We start from the raw sequence: 21,979 nt of genomic DNA, 5'->3' as shown, positions 1-21,979 counted from the left end.
AATTCAAACACAGCCTTTGAAAAAAAGAACGAAAACCCACCAGTACTACATGGAGTTTTCCTGCTCCCCATCCACCAACTGAAGACAGTTTCCAGCCCCGACAAAAAGGCGTACTCCATCTCCCTGACTTGTATATAGTCCAGAGCTGTCTCGTTATCACTAGAGTGCACCATTGATGGCTGGATCTATATTTTGTAAGAAAAATAAAGGACATACAAGGAAGAGGGCCCCTGCCTCCCCTCCCCGTCTTCCTGGTTCTCTCAATATTGCACGATGAAGCATAAAACAAATTGGGCCGTCTCATCTCAGTTTCTCCTTTTGGTTTGAGACTGTCCTCTCTCGTTTCCTTGGAAGCGAGCATCAGCAGTATAAAAAGCATGGTTATTTATTGTGACAGTGTCATGTTTCTTTGATTAAAAAAAAGAGAAAAAAGTTTGGTTCTTGTCGAGTCTCTTGGCTTCCAATACCTGCGCTCCATAGACACCGTGACAAGACAAAAGCACTGGTAACATCTAAAAAAGATTGTGTTTTTTATTTTCTGAAAAAAGTTAAATATGATCATGAGAATAGGCATACTTTAACTACATCAAAAAATAAGTTGTCAACACAACCCGCGAGGTTTCCACTCACTCGATGCGCAACAGTTGGCGGTACCCAGCAAATAACTTGACAATAGTACAAAAAAATATTTCATTGTAAAAGATGAACAAAAACCTGAACACGTACTTTTATAGTAATATATCATTTATGCATTCTGAGGTGAAGTACGGCTTCATACTACAGCTGTAAAAAAAACAAAACTAACTAAACGGTCATTCAACCCCAGCTCAATGCCGGGGCCCCGACCGGCACCGTCTCCAGAGCTTTGACCGCTTAGATAGTCCATCGACACACTGGGAATAAATCAAAAGGCCTTTTCAGAAGCGTTAGAGGGAGCCGTTAAAAGGCCACAGGGTTTCTACCGGGCCTTGTGACGCTATAACCAAGCTAAAGAAACTAAAACATACCAAAGTTTATAAAAAATTGGCGTTGGAACATCTCTTAAATGCACAAATCTTATGCTATGATGTTCCTGTAGTTACTATCTGTCTTGGATATTCAAAACTGCAAAGTTGCAGGTGGGTATTTACAAAATACAACTGTTTGAGAAAAAAATAAACTCAAAATGAAAAATATTGTTCAACAGACACAAGGAGGAAGAGGTCAGGAGACGTACAGTAGGAGGTATTTGTTTTTTTCCCCAGGGAATTTAATAAGCAACGATCATAACCAGATTAAAACGTTTGTAAAATGTCCATCCTGTTTTTGTTTTTCTTAAAAATGGCTCCACAAAAGAAGCAAAGAGCAACAAACACAAAGGCAAAAAAATAACATGTTTTTTTTTTTTTTTTTAGTAAGACCTACATACAATGAGCTTCAATTGACTATAAGGTATTTAAAACCTTCTAGGATGTCAGTGGTTTGTGTGTCTGTCTGTGTGTGTACATGTGTGTTTTAAGAAAGGTCCATAATATGTCCAGGAAAGCTTTAGAGTCAGGAGCGTGTACGTAGGGCCGGGGAGGTACGAGAAGAGTCTGGCGCGATTCTCTACAGTCTTGGTTTCACCTTCGCTTGTCTCCTCTTTACCTGAAAGACAAAGTTCAGAGTCAGTCAGTCAACTGACAGATGTGGGCTTTTAGCACGATTTCAAAAGCGAAAACTACTAATGGACATTAAATCTGTTCAGGAAGTGATATTATTGATCGGTAGAAGACCATGTATACAACCCATTTATGCAAATCAACGCGTACAATTTAGTCAGACTATGTACTTTGTCAGTTTATTAAAAAGTGACAGCAAACCCTCAGTAATAATCCCTGAATCATCGCGCTCATGTTCGCTCATCTGGGAGCGCTCTACCTGTATTCATAACATGGGGTCAATATATACACACATCAGAAATATAAATCCCCAGAATTGTATTTCCTGATGAGTCAGGGTGATAATCCTTCATTTTATTGTATTTTTGTGATAAGTGTGATCTGTCCGAGCCAAATTAACCGAACTACAGGTGTGAAAGCACCCCTAAGATAAAGGAGACTGCCTTTTTATAAACTAACGAATAACGCGCATACAAGATCAATTGATGTGTTATGTGGAGTGATGGAACATCACACAGACGACAGCCGCAAACTGAACTTCCTACAGTTTCTTCGCCACAGTTTTTGCCGGACCTAAAGACCGTTTCAATGGGCATTGCGTTGCTAGCCAACCGCTTGAGTCCGCGTTTACTTCCTGTCAGCGTACGTCATTTGCGAACACCACAAACCGGAAATAAACGAGGACGCATCTTGAATGTTTACCAGGACACACCTAAACACTCTGGAGCAGGGGTCGGCAACCTTTTTGATACCAAGGGACGCTTTTAAATGTTCTTGTTAATCAGTGTGCTATCGCAACATTAAAGTTAATATCAAATTTGACTAAATCTCCCAACAGATCTGTAATTGAATTCCATTCATAAAAGGCAACAGGACATTGTAATTATTTTATGAGAGCACTATACAAGAAGGCTTGTTCATCTGCAATCAACTTGAAAAGGTGGTAAGGAGTACTGGCCAATCAAACGACAGTAAATAACAGACCGTGCAACTGCTAGTGGCTGTGAAAGATGTCATGCAGATGAGGGAGCACTTCTACGTGCACACGCATTGCTAGTGTGCCATTGGTCAAGGTAGCCTACCCCCAATCGAGACAGTCCTGTATAGACCAGCAGCAGGATGAACGGCATTTAAAACAAATCCCTGGACTAAACCAACTCACTGCCAGCCCAGTAGTACCTCTCCCTGCCTTCCAGAAGGAGCTCTCCTCGTAGATTTGGTATCTCCCTGGCTACATGCGTCGGACCAGGCTGCCCGGCTGCTCTGGCACCGTGTGCGGGGGCGTCTCTCCGCGTCCTTCCTGCCACAGAGAGCGCCCTCTGGGCTGGACTCCAGCTCTACCTCAGTGTCTCCCTCGCTGCCCAGAAGAAGGGCCCCTGTCCCTACAGCTCTCTGTCTCCTCTCCAGGCTCCCACTTTCCCTTTTTCACATTGCTCAAATACAGCCACCTGAAGGGAAAGAAAGTCAATTTCCTATTTCACCATTTTTCTGCCAAACCTACGATACGCTAAGCTACTACGGTTAATTCCATTTTAAGTCCCTTCCCGTCACCCGTTCCCTCTTCTCCTCGACGTCCTTCTCCGCTCTCACCTCTGCAAGTCAATCTGTCTCTTCGTCCCTTCGTCGTTCTGCTGCTGCTGTTTCGACATCTTGATGTTGATTGACTCTGCTGATGGGTTGGCGTTGGGGTCGGCCGCCCTCTTCCTGCCCCGGCCCGCTCCGCCTCCGGTCGGCGCCGCCGCTACCTCTTTTTCGACCGGAGCGGCTGTCGTGGATTTGGGCGGCCGGCCGCGCCGCTTGACGGGCGACGCCTCCGTCTCTTCGTCGGGGGTCACGTTCTGACTCGGCGCGTCCTGAAGGGGGAGATGGCGGGGACAGCTCGGTCAAGATAACCGCAAAGTGCATTTCGAGCGGACATGAATGAGGGCGTCCCCGCTGCACTTACCTTACTCGCCTCTTCGTTCTTGATGACCGGGTTCTCGTTGTTTTCCTGCGCTCGGCTCTCTGGTGACTCGATGGCAGCATTGCTGTTACTACAAGACACGTTTAAAAAAGTTTAAAAAAAAGCCTTTTCCTCGGGGAGTGTGTGTGTGTGTGTGTGTGTGTGTGGGTGGGGGCGTCTGTACCTGTTCTTGTTGATAGCCGAGGAGCTCAGGAGGGAGGCGTTACTGGCCGTGTCTGAAGCTGTGGTGGTCTTGGTGAAGATCCTCCTCCCTGGTACTGTCAGAGGCTTGTTCACAGCTCCCAACACTGGGGTTGGTTTAGGCTGAGTGAAAAAAAAGGGGGGGGGGGCGTTAAGGGTAGACGACTGGTGAGCATTTGATAGTTTATTTGTTTTACACACGACATAAGGATCCTCAAGCATTTTACTACGGAGAAGAAAAATATAAAAATGCAGATGCTTCTGAATTGACATCTAAATATTAAACGCCAAAGAAGTGTTTACGTATTCTGCACCTCCGCCCTTCCTTCAAATCAAACTACACAGCATTATTAACTTTTATGTGGATTACTGAGTGTTCGTGACTGCTCTTACCTTTCCAGAGAGCAGCATTTGTCTCATCTCTGTCGACAGATACTCTTTTTCGTTTTTGAAGTCCTGTGGAAATAAATCCCGGCAGGAAACTTTGATTAGCAAGAAGCACATAGGTCATGACTTTTCTTTTAATCTGAAAAGAGTGTGCCTATTTATCCACCACTGAATGGATAGAAGTCATTCTTAAAGTTTCTCGATACCATATTCAGAGCATTAATATAGCGTGTGTGTGTTTTGTGCCATCAGAGCGTTTACAATCGTTAACAACATGGACAAAACACCATCAAGTAAATGGGAATTGGACTGCAGCCTACTTGCTTAATACATTTTCTGTAATATGAATTTCACAAAAATGATTAGATTTGTCAGCTGTTTCTCTCTTGACTTGAATGCATGTAAGCGGTTGCATTGCTGCCATCTACTGATACAAAGACACATTTACAGATACAAACCCCTCTGCATGCATTGTGTTAAGACGAGTTACGTGACTTGACATTTGTTGCGTGAATACTGTGTGTGTGTGTGTGTGTGTGTGTGTGTGTGTGTGTGTGTGTGTGTGTGTGTGTGTGTGTGTGTGTGTGCGCATATATTGCCTTGTCCTGTACGATGAAGAACTTGGAGGGTAGGGCGGGGTCTTTCGGAGAGTCCAGGTGACACGCCGTGCTCTTGTTGGCGATAACGAAGAGAGCGACGTCACAGACAATATACAGCTTCTGTAACCAAGGCAACATGACACACAGTTAGGATTGTTTGATAATTGGGGGACTCGGCCCACAGAGCTCTAAAATATTAGTTTGTTGCTTCCCGGCTTCTTGCCTCTCTACAAAGTCTGCCTTCCCGTGAACAGAACTTCCCCGTGATGATCTTATACATTTAAAAACATTATGGGCACCAGCTTGTTTTCTTAAAGACAATTATCCCCAAAAGCTTGATGTTTATGAACGAATAAAACTTTTTTGGGGTTTCAAGAGATGCTAGCAAGACATCACGCTTATTGAAAGAATTTCATTTATTTACTTCTTTTCCTTTTGTGATTGTGTGGGATTATTTCTGCTGCTTTTTGTCGTTATTGGATAAGCATGTCAACGTACCTCGTTGGCTTTTACATCATCGGGACACTGTGCATCCTTGGTCTGTTTGATGTTCTCTACCATCTTCCTTAGAAACGCATGGCTGTTGTTCTCATTCTTGGTCATTAGCACTTCCAGCATGAACCACAGACACCTACGCACAGAAGCACAATAAACATCACCACTGATATCTTAATAGACTTACGAGTCGAGACTCGACATACATATTCTCAGCTGCATTCATAAAGCCACAATATAGTATGTCCGCACTCACTCTTTAATATCTTTGAGCTGTTCATATTCATGTGGTTTTGTGAAGTCTGGGTCGTGGGCCAGCAAGTGGATCATAAAGGGAACGACATACTCAGGAAGGAGGGAGACAAGTTTTTCTGTGGGAAGAGAAAAAATAATACATGTTAATGTCTGTAAACGGGTTTCCATCTATCTGGTTTAATGCAATTTTTTAAAAATAAATAAAGAATATATCAGAATATTGCATAAAAGTTGGTGTATTGATTTAAAACTAAATGCAACAGTGCATTGGAAACAATGAAGACTTAATAAATGACATAAATGAAGTCTAGCATCTGCGCCACAAACAAATAGCAACAGATGAAACATCCCATCTGTGTGGGGCGAAGAGGAGAGGTGGTCTTCCTGAAATAAGTATACATGAAATAAACTTGAATGCCATATTTCTATCGTGGTTTCTACGTCGTCTACGCTCGTTTGAGGTTTGACTGTTGGCCTTTTTGCGCTCCGTTCTTCTGCACACTGACGTCATCTATATCCATCCTACTCCCAAGAGCGTTGGCTCGAAACGGGCATTCACTCCCATTTGCTTTTGCCGATTTTCAGGTTTGCTGTTGAGCTTTGTGCTAAATTTGGAAGGAACCGTGGCTTATGTGACCTTTCAACTGCTGTTCAATAAAGCGCAAAGTGAAAAATAGGTAAAAAAAAAACACAACAACAGCGTTTAACCACAGAGCACATGAAAAACATCCATAGGTCGAACACTGACCCTGAGCGATTGGGTTTTGTTTGATGAACTCCCTCCGGACAGAGATGTTTTTGAGGAGGCACTGTCGGGCGTGCGCACGGCGCTCCTTCACCGGGTCCTTGGCACACAGGGCAAAGACGGCGAGGTATTCCAGCGGCAGCATCAGTTTGACTAGAGCCAGGTGCAACTTCTGAGCGAAGATCTGCCGAACCTGGTAGCACTCGTCCTGTACGGCGGAGGGAACAGACTCTAGTCACACAACTCGATCACACAAGCAGAATGACCAGGAGTGACTAATGAGAATGAACATTGTGTAGATTGCAACAGGCCTTTTTCACACTTCGTGAGGGGAAAAGTACTAATGATAAGAACGTCTCCATTCTAAAAACCAGGACCAAGCTGCTCAAAAGGAATTCAGCCAGTAATAATAATAAGTTATACCCGGGCTTCCCATACGGTCACATGCCAAAATGTCTTCTGCTAAAGAGGCGACGTAAAGCTTGAGACTGACGTTGATAACGAGGCCGCAGAGCTGAAACTGTTCGGGTGTGATGATGTCGTGGTAACAGGGCTCTTGGGCTAACTTCATGATGGCTCCACCTGCAGCCAGCCTCAGACGGGACATGTCTGACTTGCTATGAGGAGAAAGAAATCACAAAAGGAGGAAGAACGTAAGCAAAGAAAATCTATTTAATTTACCTCTGAATCTGTAATAAATGAGTCGCCCCCCCGGCTACATCTTAGTCCCTCCAACCGCTCTACTGAGACATTCGAGCCCATCGAGTCACCTGATCTTCTTCTGCTCTGTGAGGTCGCCCTCGCTGACCAGCATGGCTGACAGCAGGCGCAGGGTGGAGTTCGCCGACTTGGATTGGTTGTTCTTCATTCCTAGTAACCAGCGCACTAGCAGCTTGATGGCTTGCACCTGTGGGGAACAGGAGGAGCACCATTGATGAGGCAAAGTGAGGTCCCAGAATCTTTCCAACACATGTTTCTGTTTTTATTTCACAAGCCTCGAAGATTAAAACATTGTATTTGACAGTAAATGAAATACCAAAGAAGTGTTATCCTCTTACTTTAGCTAGGACCTCAGGTGAAACTTCCTCATCAGTGGTCCACAGCTTCCCATTCTTGTTTCCCACCGACTGGAGACATAAAAGGCACATCACAGTCACACTCTTTTCTAAACTGGGTGTGTTTTTGCTGAAAGGTGCATTTTTATAAAACTGGATTCTGTGGAATTGTTATAAAACTATGTGTAAAAAAAGAAAAGAAGAGAAGTGAGCAACCGTTCACTCGCTCATATCCACACACCCGGTCATTCATGAGCAAGTCCTTGACAATGAAGTTGGCCACGATGGACTTCATTGGCGAAGCGAACTGATCTGGGGCCAGCATGGAGATGTGGCCCAGGGACACGAGGGGAGTGATGAGCTGCTCCGGGACGTCTGCGTTCAGACTACGTGACAGAGGCTGGGGTGCAGGGGCGAAAAAAGAAAAGATTACATACGAGCAGGATAAACAGGAGACGAGAATGATCAACAATTCAAGTTAAAATAAATAAAAACATACTGAACCGTTGTCCATTTGTAATACAAGGTGCATCCCCGCAAACTAGCCATTTATAAAAAATGGTCCCCTACCTCAAAAATCTGTGCAAGCTGCACTTCCTTGTTGTTGAAGATGGCGTGGATGCAGTGGACGGCCTGCTTGGCCTGGTGAGGCGTTCCTCGCTTGGCTTTCTGATGCAGGACGGGAATCAGAGTCCTGTTGGACCGAACAGACATTAGGAAAATGTACCAACGGTGCGTGGCTAATAAAAGTGTGGACCCTTCCTTCGCATGTTGATTCCTAAAGAAACGGACTACTGTCCGGCAAAAATGTTGACCGCTCTGAGTATGAAGTCATTTTTCTCTTACGATCGTATCTGTTGGAGCTCCGTCTCGATCTTCTGCCCCGTGTTTCTGAATATCTGGATGGCTGCCTCCGCCACTTTCTCGTCCTCCATCTTCAAACACTGCAGCAGAGACTCGTAGGTTTCTGCGGAGTGGAACGCTGTGGGGTGCGTGAACGATAAGACCTAGAACGAGAGCAGGGAGGATTTACTTTGTTAGAATTAGTTGTTGCAAATAAATCAATAATAAAATCAACGATCCGGTAACAAACCAAAACAGTATTTTCCAAGTTAAAGCCACCGTTTCACTACTAATGACCGAAGTGTGTCACCTTGAGGAGCTCCAGGCCGGAGCGGATGGCGGCGTCGGGGGTAACGCCCTCCTCGTCGTCGTCCGCTGTGCCCTCAATGGACTTGTTCAGCAGCTTCACCAGAGCACTAAAATAAACCAAAAAGAATCCATTCCAATTATTTAAATGGTATTAAAAGGACACACTGACAATATTTGTTTGTCTATTTTAGGACATACATAATAGCAAGAATTAAACCGGCAGAGATTACACACGTTTCCCCTCTTACCTGTAGTGCTATAGCTCATATATATATATATATATATATATATATATATATATATATATATATATATATATATATATATATATATATATATATATATATATATATTGTTTTGTATTGTTTTGGTGAGAGTTGCTTAGTTGTGGAGATATCGGCCGTAGAGGTGTCTGCCTTCTTTTTTATATTATGGGACTATGACACTCGGCTAGTGGTGCAAATTTTTTTTTTAAATACATTTGAAAAACAGGATTTTCCCTTTGCAGAAATCCCAACCCGGTTACTGAAGATAAGTATAATATGCGAAAATGCTCACAATAAGGTCTGTGGGTAAGCACTAAAGCACTAGAAGTCGGTTCAGTAAGTGCGTTTCTCTTTCTTATGGTGTTTTTCCATGAAGCAGAAGGGGTTAAGCCCGTTCCCTGCCTGAGGCCCGCGGGTACCGCTCACCACCACTAGGTGTCTCAGTGAATGAGAAAGCCTGTTCATGGTGTTACACAATGACAGAGACCCAGATAGTGCATGGAGATCCTGGTCACTGAGATAGGAAGTGCTGGCCTGCATCTTTTTGTGCGCTGTACAACTAAATCTGATTAACAGGATTTAAAGTCCTTCTTCAATTTTAATCTAAATGTAGACCCGACTTGAACATGATCCTATTTTGTTGTTGTTGTGAAACTTAAAAAATAAACATGACCCAAGTCGGGATGTCTTTCTGACCTGATGGCCTCAGAGTCGATGTGGACGGGGGCGATGCGCTCCAGCAGGAACTTGACCATCTCCAGGAATGGGTTGGTGGGCTGTTTGGGGAACGTCAACTTCCGGGTGATCTCCCTCTGCACACAGAACACCATTAATACAAACATTCATAGATTCATGCTAATATTTCTGCATGCACATTTACGACCAGGTTTATATTACTAAATCTTAGACAACCAGCCAAAATGTACCTCTTCTTTTTAATGTGTGCTCCTATTTGTTTTATATTTGTTTTTATTCACTGTTCATCTGGAGGTCTTTAACAATAATCTGACAGTAACTGATTAATATTATGAGTTTAAAACATTGGTTTGCTCTGTTATGGTAAGCTAGGGATCCAGTATTGATTAGGTGTTGATTGATGCTGTGCTTGGAGAAGCTTTCTCTTTTATAGCATGACATCTCCTTTAAGTGGTTGCACCTTGAAACAAACCATTTTCAGTAACTAACGTCCATCTTACTCGAAAACGTCACAATGAACCACAACATGGTCTTCCGGGATATGAAGCTACCTTAGGTAGTGATTTGTGAACGCTACAGCAGAATGATGTATTCCTCTCACCACACAGAGCTCCGCCTGTTTGCAGGAGCATGTCGGGCTGATGAGCAGCTCCAGCTGGATTCGGAGCTTCTCGTCTTCGCCCAGAACCTGGTTGAACTTCTTCATGAAGTCCTGGGCTTTTCCAGCGTCTGGCAGATTCTCTGAAAAACCACAAAGACAAGTCACATTAAACAAAATGAACCTCGACCATCTGGAAGATATGACAGGATCGTACGGATTGAAAGCACACTGGACGCATTTGTGGTTTCCAACTTACTCGCTATACTCATCAGCTTCCCGAACATGGCCGTGTTATTGGGCTCGGACTACCGGGGGGAAAGAGAGCGAGAAAATGTCAGATATGTTTTGCATCAAAAAGACACAGGGAGGTGGTCAGCTCTGTATGTAAATGCGTGTCAACACACCACTGGCAGCTTGTGGAGGTCAAGCAGCTCTTTGACAAGGCTTCTGAGCATGTTCTGACACTTCCACATCTCATTCAGGGCCCTGGAAGCAAAGAATGCACCACGAGAGGAGAAATGGGTGAGCTGCGACAGAAGAACAATGTGCAGTCCTTCTGATATCTACATGTTGTACTATTAGTGTTCGTAGATGCTGGTTTGCATTTTCTTTAAATGTTTGTTTATAGAATGCATAAATAAGAAGAGGTATTCATGTGTTGGAGGAGATCTTGCATGTTTTACTGACTTGACAGCGTTTGTGTCCAGGCAGGCATACAGGTAGTACAGACACTTCATCTTCTCCTCCGTGTCAAGACTGTGAGGGACCATGTACTGAGCGAAGATCTTCTCGACTAATAACCTGTAGAGAGGGGGAGAGTTTCTTCCGTCATTTTGAGTGAAAACAAGAAGAAAGGACAATACATTCACTGCACTAATAAACCTGAACGCAGCACTACTGGTGTGAACTTGTATCACCTTAAAGTTTAGGCTGCTCTTAAGGCTGGAAACGTCCAAAACAGCAGTGTTGTTAATGTCAATGGAAAACGACATGGCGGTGTGTAATATGCTCACTTGTCGTCAATGCTGTTCTGATAGTAGATGTGCAGCAGTTTGTCTTTGATCCAGCTGATCTTCAGGGCGGACTCCTTCCCGGCCTCGTGGTGCAGACAGTACTTCTTAAAAAGCTGGGCGAGGCCCATCATGGCCTCCTTACGCACGCGCCACTATCGAGGGAGGGAGGAAAAACAGATCAGGGAGGAGCGGTTTAAATGCAGATGAGCAAAGTCAATTTTACATTTTAAAAGTATAAAGAAAAGAATTGTCATCAGCAAATAAAAAAACTTTGAGAACGTTAATGTCTCAAAGTCAGCAACTGCTGATCAACAGACTGAATGAACACAATACTTTGAATGACAATTTGAATGACAGAAACAGCTCAAATTTGAAAGCCAAATCGATCCATCCACCTGCTTCTTTGACTACCCAAAATGCCATCTGATTCCGACACGCCTTATGATAAGTTCGGCACCACTCGAGTGCGCATTTGTCTCACCCTCTTGTCTAAGGTCCTTTCTCGTACAAAGCCCAACAGCTGGTCATTGACCAGGTTGAGGTCCTTCTTCCCGGCGTTGATGATGGTGACGATGACGTCGTGGCGGATGGCTTCTTCTGGGTCGTGCGAACGCACCTTCAAATACTCTAAATGAAGAGAAAGTCAGTGTCATGTGATGAAAAGTACTTATTTGCGAGGGGGAAGGGAGGAAAAGAAGACGGCAAACACACCTGTCAGGTCTCTGGCCAGGTCTGGGTGGTTCATGAGGCAGTGGCTGGCAAACTTAACGCACTCTAGCCGGACGGGAACATGGATGTCATTGAACCTAGAGGAAGAAATGAGTTTTACGTAATGAAATCACCTGAATTAAGCATCGTCCTTTGAAAGAGGTGACTGGTGAGTGAGGAAATAAATTCCTACTCTGGCTTCCTGAGTTTACCAACGCTTGAAAAATATAACAAGGGGTTCAGTTTAAAGCATCACGTGTGTGTGTGTGTGCATAATGTTCATGTAACTCACCGTCCTAAGAAGCACTGCCACAGCGGTCTGTTCTGCGACGCCAGCTCTGAGTCTTTGGCCCCAAACAACTTTGCTAGCAACCGAACAACAGCCAGACGCTCCTCGCCATCGTTGCTCTGCAATCACAAAGAACACGCGTAAACAAATGAGTTGCCTTTTTCAAACTAATATTTATTTTTGCCCTACTCAGTCTCCTAATGCAAATAAAACGGTGGGACAAACACCATCGACAACATCCCCAAACTGATACATATCCATATTTGTTTAAAGCCTGTGGTAAACACAGTGGGCTAAAAGCATGCATGTCAACGCTTTCGCGCCTGACAAATCACATGACCACAAGTGGGAATTGTTGCAAAGCGCTCAAATAATAGTTTGCCTCTTGCGCATGCAGGCAGTAGTAGCTTATAAAATGCAGAATGTAACTGCTTAACAGCTGTTACCTTAGACAACAAGGCAGCATTTTTGCATCCATGTGTCCAATAATGATCTATGTTGAAAATAACCGCTGGGAGTCGAGGCTCTTGTTATTTGTTTTCTTCTGGGAAAAGATCACGTGATAGGTGCGTGACCAATCAGTGTGTTTGTTGTTGCATTAACCTTAAGTTTGAATTCCAGCTGTGGCATGACGGAGGTAAGCAGCATGGGGTCGATGGCAAACAGTTCCTGGATGAGGTCAAAGACGTGCTCCGACAGGTCGCTGACCGATGACTTGCCCATCACTAAAACCTGATTGAAGAACTGAGGAAGGGAAACAAGAACACCGCGTGAGATAAATACTTAATGACAAAAAAGACGTGCTGCCGGTACAGACGAGAGGGAGAAAAGCGTTCACTCGTTAAGCGAGGCTGCTACTCACGTTTGCGATGCACGTCTCGATGGTCTGGACGGTCCTCTTCAGCAGAGTCTTGGCAAGATCGTACGCTTGCTTGTTGAGATTCTGTTCCAAGGACAGTTGAACACGGATTAGTTTAACGGACAGTACACATCTCACTAAAACACTCCCTGATACACAGAGTCAGAGGTTGAGATCATATGCGAGGCTCGCGGTTGACAAATTCTAAAAGAGCTTTTTAAAAAAAAGGTAAGGATATTTATTGTCATTGTAAAAATATACAACGAAATTAAGTTACAGCAGTAACAGGTAAAAACATGTATAAACACCTCATCAATAATACAACTTTTTTTTATAATCAGTTTAGAGTAATAAGAGTCCTTGTGGTGAGCACAGCTCAGAATAATCTTGTAGGATTAAAAGACAAATTTAGAGAAATCGCAGAACTAAACAACAGTTTGACCATTGTGTTTGTGCTGCAAATGGAACTTTTAAAATAAAATATTTTGCAAAAGAAAAAAGAATTTAAATAAAAATGACAACGCGGTAACATAATTATATCGAGACATCTCTCTGAATCATACACAATCAATACAAACAAATGGCATTATAACTAATTAATACATGCGTTCCTCTGTGTCCCACCTTGTGTGCGGGGATGAGGTTGATGAGGATGGTGTCCAGCAGCTCCTGTGTGACTCCGTCGCCCTCCATGATGATGGAGCTCATCAGGTCTATCATGTGCATCTGCACCTTCTGATTATGGCTGTTACTGTGAAGGAAGGTGGACATGGAAGAAAAGTTAAAACCATAATAAATAAAAAAAGAGTGATTGCGTCTATCGTGGAATACATCGGTCTGCAAGTTTCAAGGTAAACAACACATTAGACATGGACTAATGATGGAGTTGATCTACATGCGAGACAGATTCAAGGGCGTGAGACTGAATAAGGAAAGGGTTTGACAAACGGCGATATGGAGAAGCAACAACAACAACAAAAACGCCTTACTTGATGACAGAGAAGAGCGTTTTGAAAAGCTGGATGAAGATCTCGTTACAGTCCTCCAGCTCAAAGCATATGTTGTACGACTTCACCCACGCCAGATTCTAGAGAAACATATAGACACGTTAGTCCTTCATCTGCTGCTTGATGAACTGTCCTGTGAACCGTAGTTAGCCCAACACACACGTTTAGCCGCCTCGTGGTTTCTACATCAGCGCCTTACCTCCAGCAGGTAGAAGTATCTGTTGAACTGAGGGCTCTTAGTGTCTTCCAGTCCCTTGAGCTGTCTGGTGATGAACAGGAAGATGTCCTGGAGACGAGAAAAAAGAAATTAAGCTCTCAAAAACACCAGATTGTCACTGCTTTAGTCTCGTCCAAACAGTGGTAACATTTGAAATTACAGGACACACTGAGATATAGACGGCACTTTGATGTGGTAATCCTGCTGCAAATGTATCATTGTCTCTTAATCTCAACATAAAGCCCAGGCCTCCTCCTTTTCTTTTTAAAACCCTTTCTTCTTTTTCTAGTCCTCTGTTCTGAGGAAGTGTGTTGCGGTTGAATGGCGCTGTCCGGTATTCCAGGATTAAGTTTCACAGACAACAGATTCCGATGCGGGAACGGAAGTCGTATGGCTGCAGCCCATAATCCAACACTCGCACATCGGCCAGCAGGACACCCGGCATACAATTACCCTGATATCAAGCCATGTTATGTGTTCGATATTTGCATGAAGAATGAAAAAAAAATGAAAAAAAGAGCCAACACCACTAACTCTACGACTCGTACTAGCTCAGGTGACACCTAGCTGCTTTAACGGTATCCATGTGTTGCTCAAATTCAATTCAGTTCAGTTCCTTTTGTATAGACCAATTCACAAATACAAATTTGCCTCGGAGGGTTTTACAATCTGTACACATAACACACCCCTGTCCCGGGACCTCACATCGGATCAGGAATAACCTGAGGGAGAGCAGCAGAGGAGGATCCCTCTCTCAAAGCAGCCACACCCTTAATTATGCCTAACTTTAAGCCTCAATATTATTTAAAATGGGTGAGTTGTATAAAACAATATTTTGTTTAAATAATTAACTCGCTTTTGGGGCCCAGCCTCGAGTGGTCACCTGAGGAACTGCAGTTTATGGCACGTCAGCATTGGCTTCATTTTCCAACCTGCTGCTAACATTTTCTAACGTAATGGAATTGTATTTTAATTTATTTCCCTAATTTTCATGTTAGTTAGTAACTAAATAAAATCTATAGACAGCTGTCATTTCAACTGGTGAAACCTGAAAAGCTTGGATTGTTTGAAAACTACTCTCTTGACGAGGGTGCTTAGTCCCTTGAAAGATGATTTAATACGTCTATCCAGGGTCAGTTCCAAACCTTGAGTTTGTCGTGGGAGGTGTAGGGGGCCTCGGGGGCATAGATCCTGAAGATGTCCGCCAGGCAGCAGGCCACCAGTAGCCTGACGTCTTTGTTGGGGTTCCTGAGGAAGAACTCTGAGGCGAGGTGAAGCGCCAGGCCGAGATACTGCTGCTTCTCCTCCTCGGAGTCTTGGTCCATGTCCATGTAGGTCTTCACCACCATCTGTGAGACAGAGTGACATGGGAGGAGGATGAGAGGGGACACGATAGTTCTGCATTAGGAAAGTATAGCCTGCATCACAGCTTAGTTTGATGGTTGCTTGTAGTGCTTTGTGTGGCGTTATCTAGCGTGAAGTATCTACATACAACACACCACACACACGTGGCGCACACAGTGGCAGCTACAGCACACAGTACAGCCACACCATTTACACATCATGAAGTTCTTCAAGGTCAGTGAAGAGGACACATAGCAAATAGTAACACCTGAAAGTCATTCATAGTCAGTCAATGAAGGAACAAGCTTAAAAACAAGGTTTTGACAACAAGAAGATCCTGTAACTTGGTGCATATGAATACAAATTAAGATTTTCCATGAGAGAAAAGGCACAACAATGTTTTAGGGAGGGGCTACATTGCTATTGACAGATCTCTACTGCTACCAGAGCTGTATATGGCACCTTTACATCAATCCTCTGCAGTCCAAATCACGGTCACTTCCACTCACTGGATGCAAAAAAAACAAGATGGCGACGGCCAAAACATCAAACTCAAGGCTTTAAAACCGTAGTCCACAAACTAATGGGTAAAGTCACGGTGGCTACGACCACTTCTTATATACAGTCCATGGTCAGACTCTTAAAAAAAAAAAAAAATTGGAACTGGGCCAAGAAAGTTGCAATTGTTACATCGCTACAAATGATGCTGGCTGTAAGTGAGTAACTTTATTTATAAAGCATTCTAACACACAAAGCAATTCTAGCTTGAGATGTGATATTAATATAATGGCCACAGCCGGTGTGGCATATCACATGACTCTGGCCCATACAGACCTTTCCCCATTCACAATCAACAGCAACAGGATATATACCCACATACCCATGGTTTAAATGGACTGGTAGTTGTTGACAGTGACATAGCAAACGAGGAAGGAACCTCAAGGAAGTTGGGCACGAATTCTAAGTACCGACAAGTAGAGAGGCTGAAGCAATTATGCAGTGCAGCTTATAATCCATCTGAGTTACAAGTCACTTGGCCTGTCAGAGCTTGTTTGCTGGAAACAGCTGCATCTGGTTTCATGTGAGGGTTGAGACGAGAGCAGTATTTGGGCGACCAGACAACCGAAAAACTAAGAGCTAAATGAGCCTAAAGCCAAGTTAGAGATTAAGAGCACACGTGACCCTTTATGATTTAAGGGTTACTGAATTCAATGATGAGTTTGAGTTAAACACCCAAGTATCTATAGGGATAATGAAACATAAGAAACAAATCCCCTTTGTTAGAGATGGAAAGTCTGACTTTAGAGAATGAAATCATCAAAATACAAAAAGGACTTCAACAGCATATCTCGGATCCTAAACACATTTATTCTTGTTGAAAATGTGTTTAATGTTGGAAAGGAAATAATATCCATTAATATCTTTTTTAAGATTTTCTCTGGGTTAACCGTGAACACTGCGGTCTCAAAAGCTGGTATGCGCCAATCTTATGAGTTCTTATGGAGAGGCACTAGGACACCATGCTTTAAACTACCACTTCTATCCTAGAGTGATAAGAGTGAGCGTGTTATATGAGAGAGGCATAGCAGCTCACTATACAGTCAGGCAGGGTGGGGGATGGGCCAACAGCTCCAGCAGACTGCAGAGCACCACGATCACTTCCCCACACACACACGCCAGGGAGAGCTCTCTACACAGACGAGTGTGTGGGCTGATTTGAGCTGTCTATGCGTGCTCCTCTACACTTTCAATTTATTGTTGTTTATTTGGACAGAATCTGTTTGTGCGAAAATGTCTGCGGCACAATTTCAAATGGCTGCTGACGCAATGTCTGAGAGCCTCAGCTCCGCTGTTTCTGCTAAATGTTGAACTGAAACAAAGCCACAATTTAACTCCTATTAATTAATGCAGTTCTTATAAAAAAAAACAGCCAACAAACTATTCCCCCCCCCTTCATGTTGTTCAAAACAGGTTAGCCAAGGTGTTGAACCCGTCGACTGTTTACACAGACATTAGCACTTCATGAATAATACTTTAAAAACACTCAGGTCTAGGTGTCCCATTCATTTCAGCATGACCAGCACTGTGAAACAGCATAGTGTAGTCTGGCCAACAAAGTAGAGCTTGGCTCAAATTTTGCTCAAATGCAGAGTGATGTCATTTGTCAAAGCAGCTCGTTAGCCAATCAAATACGTGCAAGCGCACATTCCTGGTTCATTACTTTGAAAGATAAATAGGGCAATTCTGCTGTTTACCTGGTGATCAACGGCACAGCAAGTCAAACTGTTGTTAGGATAACTTTCCAGCATTTCTTCCTCACGGTATGCAGCGCTGTGCAGAGTTTTGGTTCATGGTAAACCTTCAAACTCACCGATCCATTACTCAAACTGGCTATAATTATATTTCATTGTCTTACCGTTACCTAAAGCACCTATCGTCCAGACTCTAAAAAAAACAAAAGGAGTTTAAAAACGCTACCAATGGCGTGTTAGTTTGAAAACCCGTGGACGGGGAAACCAACTGGGGGCCTTTAATGTGTCTTAGCAGATACGACCTGTCCTGCCCTGATTCGCCATGCCGCCAGAAGAAAAACAAACAGCCTTGATTATTGATTGACTACCAGAGGTTATTTCAACATGGATACCCGATTACAGGCTTTGATGACCTTGTTGTTTATACTAGCAGCTATTGTACAGTTAAATTCTCCATTTTATAATGCTACTACTGCCGAGATGCAAAACAATTGTGAAGTTCACATAAAAACTGAAAACAAACAAAAGCATAAAGACAGAGACAGACAGAGAGAGAGAGAATCCTTCATTTCATGGCCAGTCAGACCCCATATCTACACGTCCAACAGATGTGGTTGCAATAGCAAAAAGTGTTCAGGAGATAACTTTGAGGAAAACTGAAGGGAACATAAAAGCCTTGGTCCAGAAATGTTCTGTACCAAATTTGGTCACAATAAGAGATTCTGGTATCAGTCCACCTATATCGGGTATTGGTGACAATGATCTTAATAACTAACAACTCAGAACATGTATATGTACAGTATATCTCTGTTACATTTTATTTTACAATGTCCCTTCCACACAGTGAGACCTACAAATCGGTATCATCAAGAAAATATCCAACAACAATTGCTCAAATATTGAATTAGATTGACACAATTAAAAATGGCAAAAAAAAAAAAAAAAAATCTAGACAAGGATAGATTGGTCAGGAACTACAAAAACCAGGCAGGAAAAAATAATGAGACTCAGGATTCAAAACCTACAGGCTCAAACATTGAGGTCTTTGTTAGAATAACACCATCTGGCCAAATTGCACCACATTCTACACTTTGCTCTCAGGCAAAATACCCGCCAGTGTGAAATAGACCAGATGAGCGTTTCTTTAAACGTGTGAAGCACACACACACACACACACACACACACACACACACACACACACACACACACACACACACACACACACACACACACACACACACACACACACACACAGAGATTCTCAGCTTTAAAGTTTTAAGAAATACTTATTCTCCTTCTTTAGAATTCTTGGCGATCGATACCACCCTCATGTCGGTGTGGTAATATGAAGCTACAGTCTGCAGCCAGTCTTAGCACAAAGACTTGAAACAGGGGGTAAACCAAAGGCTCCAAAATACGACCTACCTCGACCTCTGGTTCACTAATTAACACAAGTTCTTTTTAAGCTTTAAATCATGCAAAGACCAAAAGGGGAAACATGACAAGTCGTGGTTTTACAGGGGGTTACACGGATGCAGTCACTTTCAGGAGTCTCCACTGGTTGCCTGGCAACCTCACGGCGATGGAAAGACTCCAAACGGCTGCCGTCTGTAGCTTCATATCTACATAGAGACATGAGGGTGGCATCGATCCGCTCATCTAACTCTCAGAAAGAGCAAAGGGATTTTGAAAACGCCGTCTTGCTAACAGACTCAGCTCGTTGGCAACTTCTAAAAAGTTCTGCAGTCGCAAAATGAATATAACTATGTCTAAGAGGATAGACGAGACAAAAAACACTGAGTTCCAGTCAAACCTTAAGTTCAATAAAAAAAAAAAACTACTAAACTTAATGCAGAAAATATAAGAACAAGACCAACACATGGGCAGGCCAGGGTGAGACTAAATAAATAAATAAAAAGGGATTGATTCTACAAAACAGACCGTAGCGACATACAATATTCAAGCTTATAAATACACCAAAAACAAAGCTCTGTTTAGTTTTTTTATAAAAATGTACTTCGGGCAAATAGGTATCTGTGTGAAAAACAAAAAAGCACTACCATGGAACATAATTGTATGAATACTACTTTGTATGGGGACATTAAATGAGAACTGTGACCTGGTGCAATATGAACTCTCTCCTTTTAGTCCAAATTACAGAATGACTCATTATGATAGTGGCTGACAGTCGATGAACGCGACTGAATAACCGGAATATCAACCATACCAAATAAACTGCCAACTGGCTAATTGCGCCGCCGGCAGTACAACACAAATCTTCACTCTCTTCCATCAATTAGCTAAACGCACATGCAATTAGTGTCAGCCTTCCTAACTCGTAGCAGTATACAGCCGAGGTTAAATGGGTCTGTAAACATCTGTCTTGCACAGTCAACAACTTGCCATTCAGCACAGTTGTCCTGCTTGTCAAGGCCACGGTTTGTTGTGCTTTATGGTCTTAATGCTACTCTATAAACAGTTCTGGGATGTCAGGAAACCGTTTCAGTGTTACTGGAGTAAACAATCTAATGTGATTAAGAAGAGTCACAAGATCCGAGTAAACATAAGTGGCAACTTTGAAATGGCTGAAGGTTTGACTTTGGGGGAAGGGCACTTGTGGAAATCAGGATGCATTGTGAGATGGTTGAACACCCATATTGTAAGTGTTTTCTAATCAATATTTTCATAACAAATGTATGAAATGACAACGTGAAAAGAGATCATTTGTTGAGTTTACCAACAAATAATGAACAACTGACTCTCACCACTCTCATCGCAGCGTTTTAATGAGAAAGCTCTAAATCCCCACAGAACACTACCTGCACCGCAACCATTGCTAGACACAGCTAGCAACTCGCTGGTGAACATAGTAGAGGAATTTAGCAGCTAAAGCCAGACATGTCCCTAAGAAAGGTTTTGGTAGAGACCAAAAACTGAGCTAAAAAGGGCAATTAACAAAAGAATGAATGTTGGACAAGGCCAGAAATTCAACTCTGAATTTTAACAAATCCTGCACATCAATTGGAAAACGTCACAACTGGTATCTATTCAGGCATCCCATGATGAATGTTGACAACCATATTTTCAATGAATTTGACTTTCTTTGAAAAAGAAATGCAAACTGAGTCCCTGTTTTGTTCCTTGCAGTAAAAACAGCTCAAATGTGTAATATGTATCATCCCAATTTTTCCAGTCGTATGAGGATAAAATGAACTGCTAAACTTGAAGACCTTCTGAAAAATAATACCACATCTATCATGTCCCACTCAAGTTAAAAACATCATGATACTCTGGTATTTCATGACTATGAGCGTTGTTTGTGTAAGCCTGAGAGATCTGGACAACAACAAAACAGAGATAAGACATGGAGGGCCTCGTTTGTTTTAGCCCAACATACAGTAGTAGACAAAGTTATGAGGGTTATGGCATTTTTCCAGGGGCTGGACACTGAGGAGTCACGTCAGGGCTTGCACAAAAAAAACCTGTTTTCCGACAGCAGAGACCCCATCAACATACCTTCAACCGTTTGACCATTTCATCGTTGCTGATTTTGTCCGTAATCTCCTTCACTCCGGGAGGATAGATGATCTTTCCGTCCCCCGCCGGTTTCTGCTGTTGCGGGAACTCCATGCTTGTTGACGGTCTGGTCCACACGGTCTTCTACTGGCCTCTATGGGTCAGAAAACAAAAGTTCAACACAACCATGCTACCGCACTTACCAAAACCTCGTTTTAAGCACCGTTGTAATTTGCCAAACATCAACGGTACCCGCTAAAATTGACAACACCGTACCTGTGTATTTAACGATATTCTAGTCCAGACAACTTTTCAAACAGAAAGCCGACATTAAAACAACATTGTACATATCGTTAGCTCGCATGCTAGAATACCCCGGCTAAACATAAGCTCCATATTTTCCGTAAATGTCCCACCAAACACGGGATCGCAAGTGAAACAAGCTCAGCTGCTATTCCGTTAAGCTTACAGCTATGTCAACCGCTAAGTTGTTGGGAAAACACTTCAAAACAACACGAAAGCACCCGGCGTATGGCTACTGTCACACAGGTTATCAAATTAGCTAGCTAGCTAGTTGCAATGCAAACATTCATTGGCAAGTGGCTAGCATTTTGCGGGAAGGAAGTGATGCTAGCAGCGAGCGGCTAATACTCGTTAGCTGTGCTAGCTAACTGGTTAGCCTGCTTTGCTAGCTGATAGGCCGCAAACTAGTGAGGTCCCCATCACATCTCCAGCTATAG

At 43.0% G+C, this 21,979-nt stretch overlaps 1 protein-coding gene across 3 annotated transcripts; it reads right to left on the bottom strand.

Annotated features, from left to right (window-relative positions):
* Positions 1-575: 575 nt before the first annotated feature.
* pds5a (PDS5 cohesin associated factor A) lies at positions 576-21,387 on the bottom strand (the record flags this gene model as incomplete). Of its 3 annotated transcripts, XM_079219798.1 has the most annotated exons (32): positions 576-1,626; positions 3,231-3,493; positions 3,586-3,673; positions 3,767-3,906; positions 4,177-4,239; positions 4,770-4,889; positions 5,268-5,400; positions 5,521-5,635; positions 6,268-6,472; positions 6,758-6,881; positions 7,035-7,171; positions 7,323-7,391; positions 7,561-7,719; positions 7,890-8,013; positions 8,166-8,326; positions 8,473-8,578; positions 9,434-9,549; positions 10,035-10,174; positions 10,291-10,339; positions 10,439-10,520; positions 10,722-10,835; positions 11,048-11,199; positions 11,529-11,674; positions 11,759-11,853; positions 12,048-12,163; positions 12,648-12,788; positions 12,907-12,987; positions 13,528-13,654; positions 13,893-13,990; positions 14,110-14,196; positions 15,273-15,476; positions 21,240-21,353. In XM_079219798.1, the coding sequence occupies 32 exons, from the start codon at positions 21,351-21,353 to the stop codon at positions 1,623-1,625; spliced, it is 3,873 nt and encodes a 1,290-aa protein (XP_079075924.1). The 3 variants fall into 3 exon arrangements, with proteins under 3 accessions (XP_079075924.1, XP_079075926.1, XP_079075925.1); XM_079219800.1 differs by lacking the exon at positions 576-1,626 and having other exon boundaries at positions 3,227-3,493; positions 3,586-3,667; positions 21,240-21,387; XM_079219799.1 differs by lacking the exon at positions 576-1,626 and having other exon boundaries at positions 3,227-3,493; positions 3,586-3,667; positions 4,767-4,889.
* Between the last annotated feature and the right edge of the window lie 592 nt (positions 21,388-21,979).

The sequence above is a fragment of the Taurulus bubalis genome, assembly GCF_910589615.1.
Source record: "Taurulus bubalis genome assembly, chromosome: 6".
NCBI lineage: Eukaryota > Metazoa > Chordata > Actinopteri > Perciformes > Cottidae > Taurulus > Taurulus bubalis.
The sequence above is the reverse complement of the archived record's forward strand: the minus strand, read 5'-3'. Positions and strand labels throughout refer to the sequence as shown.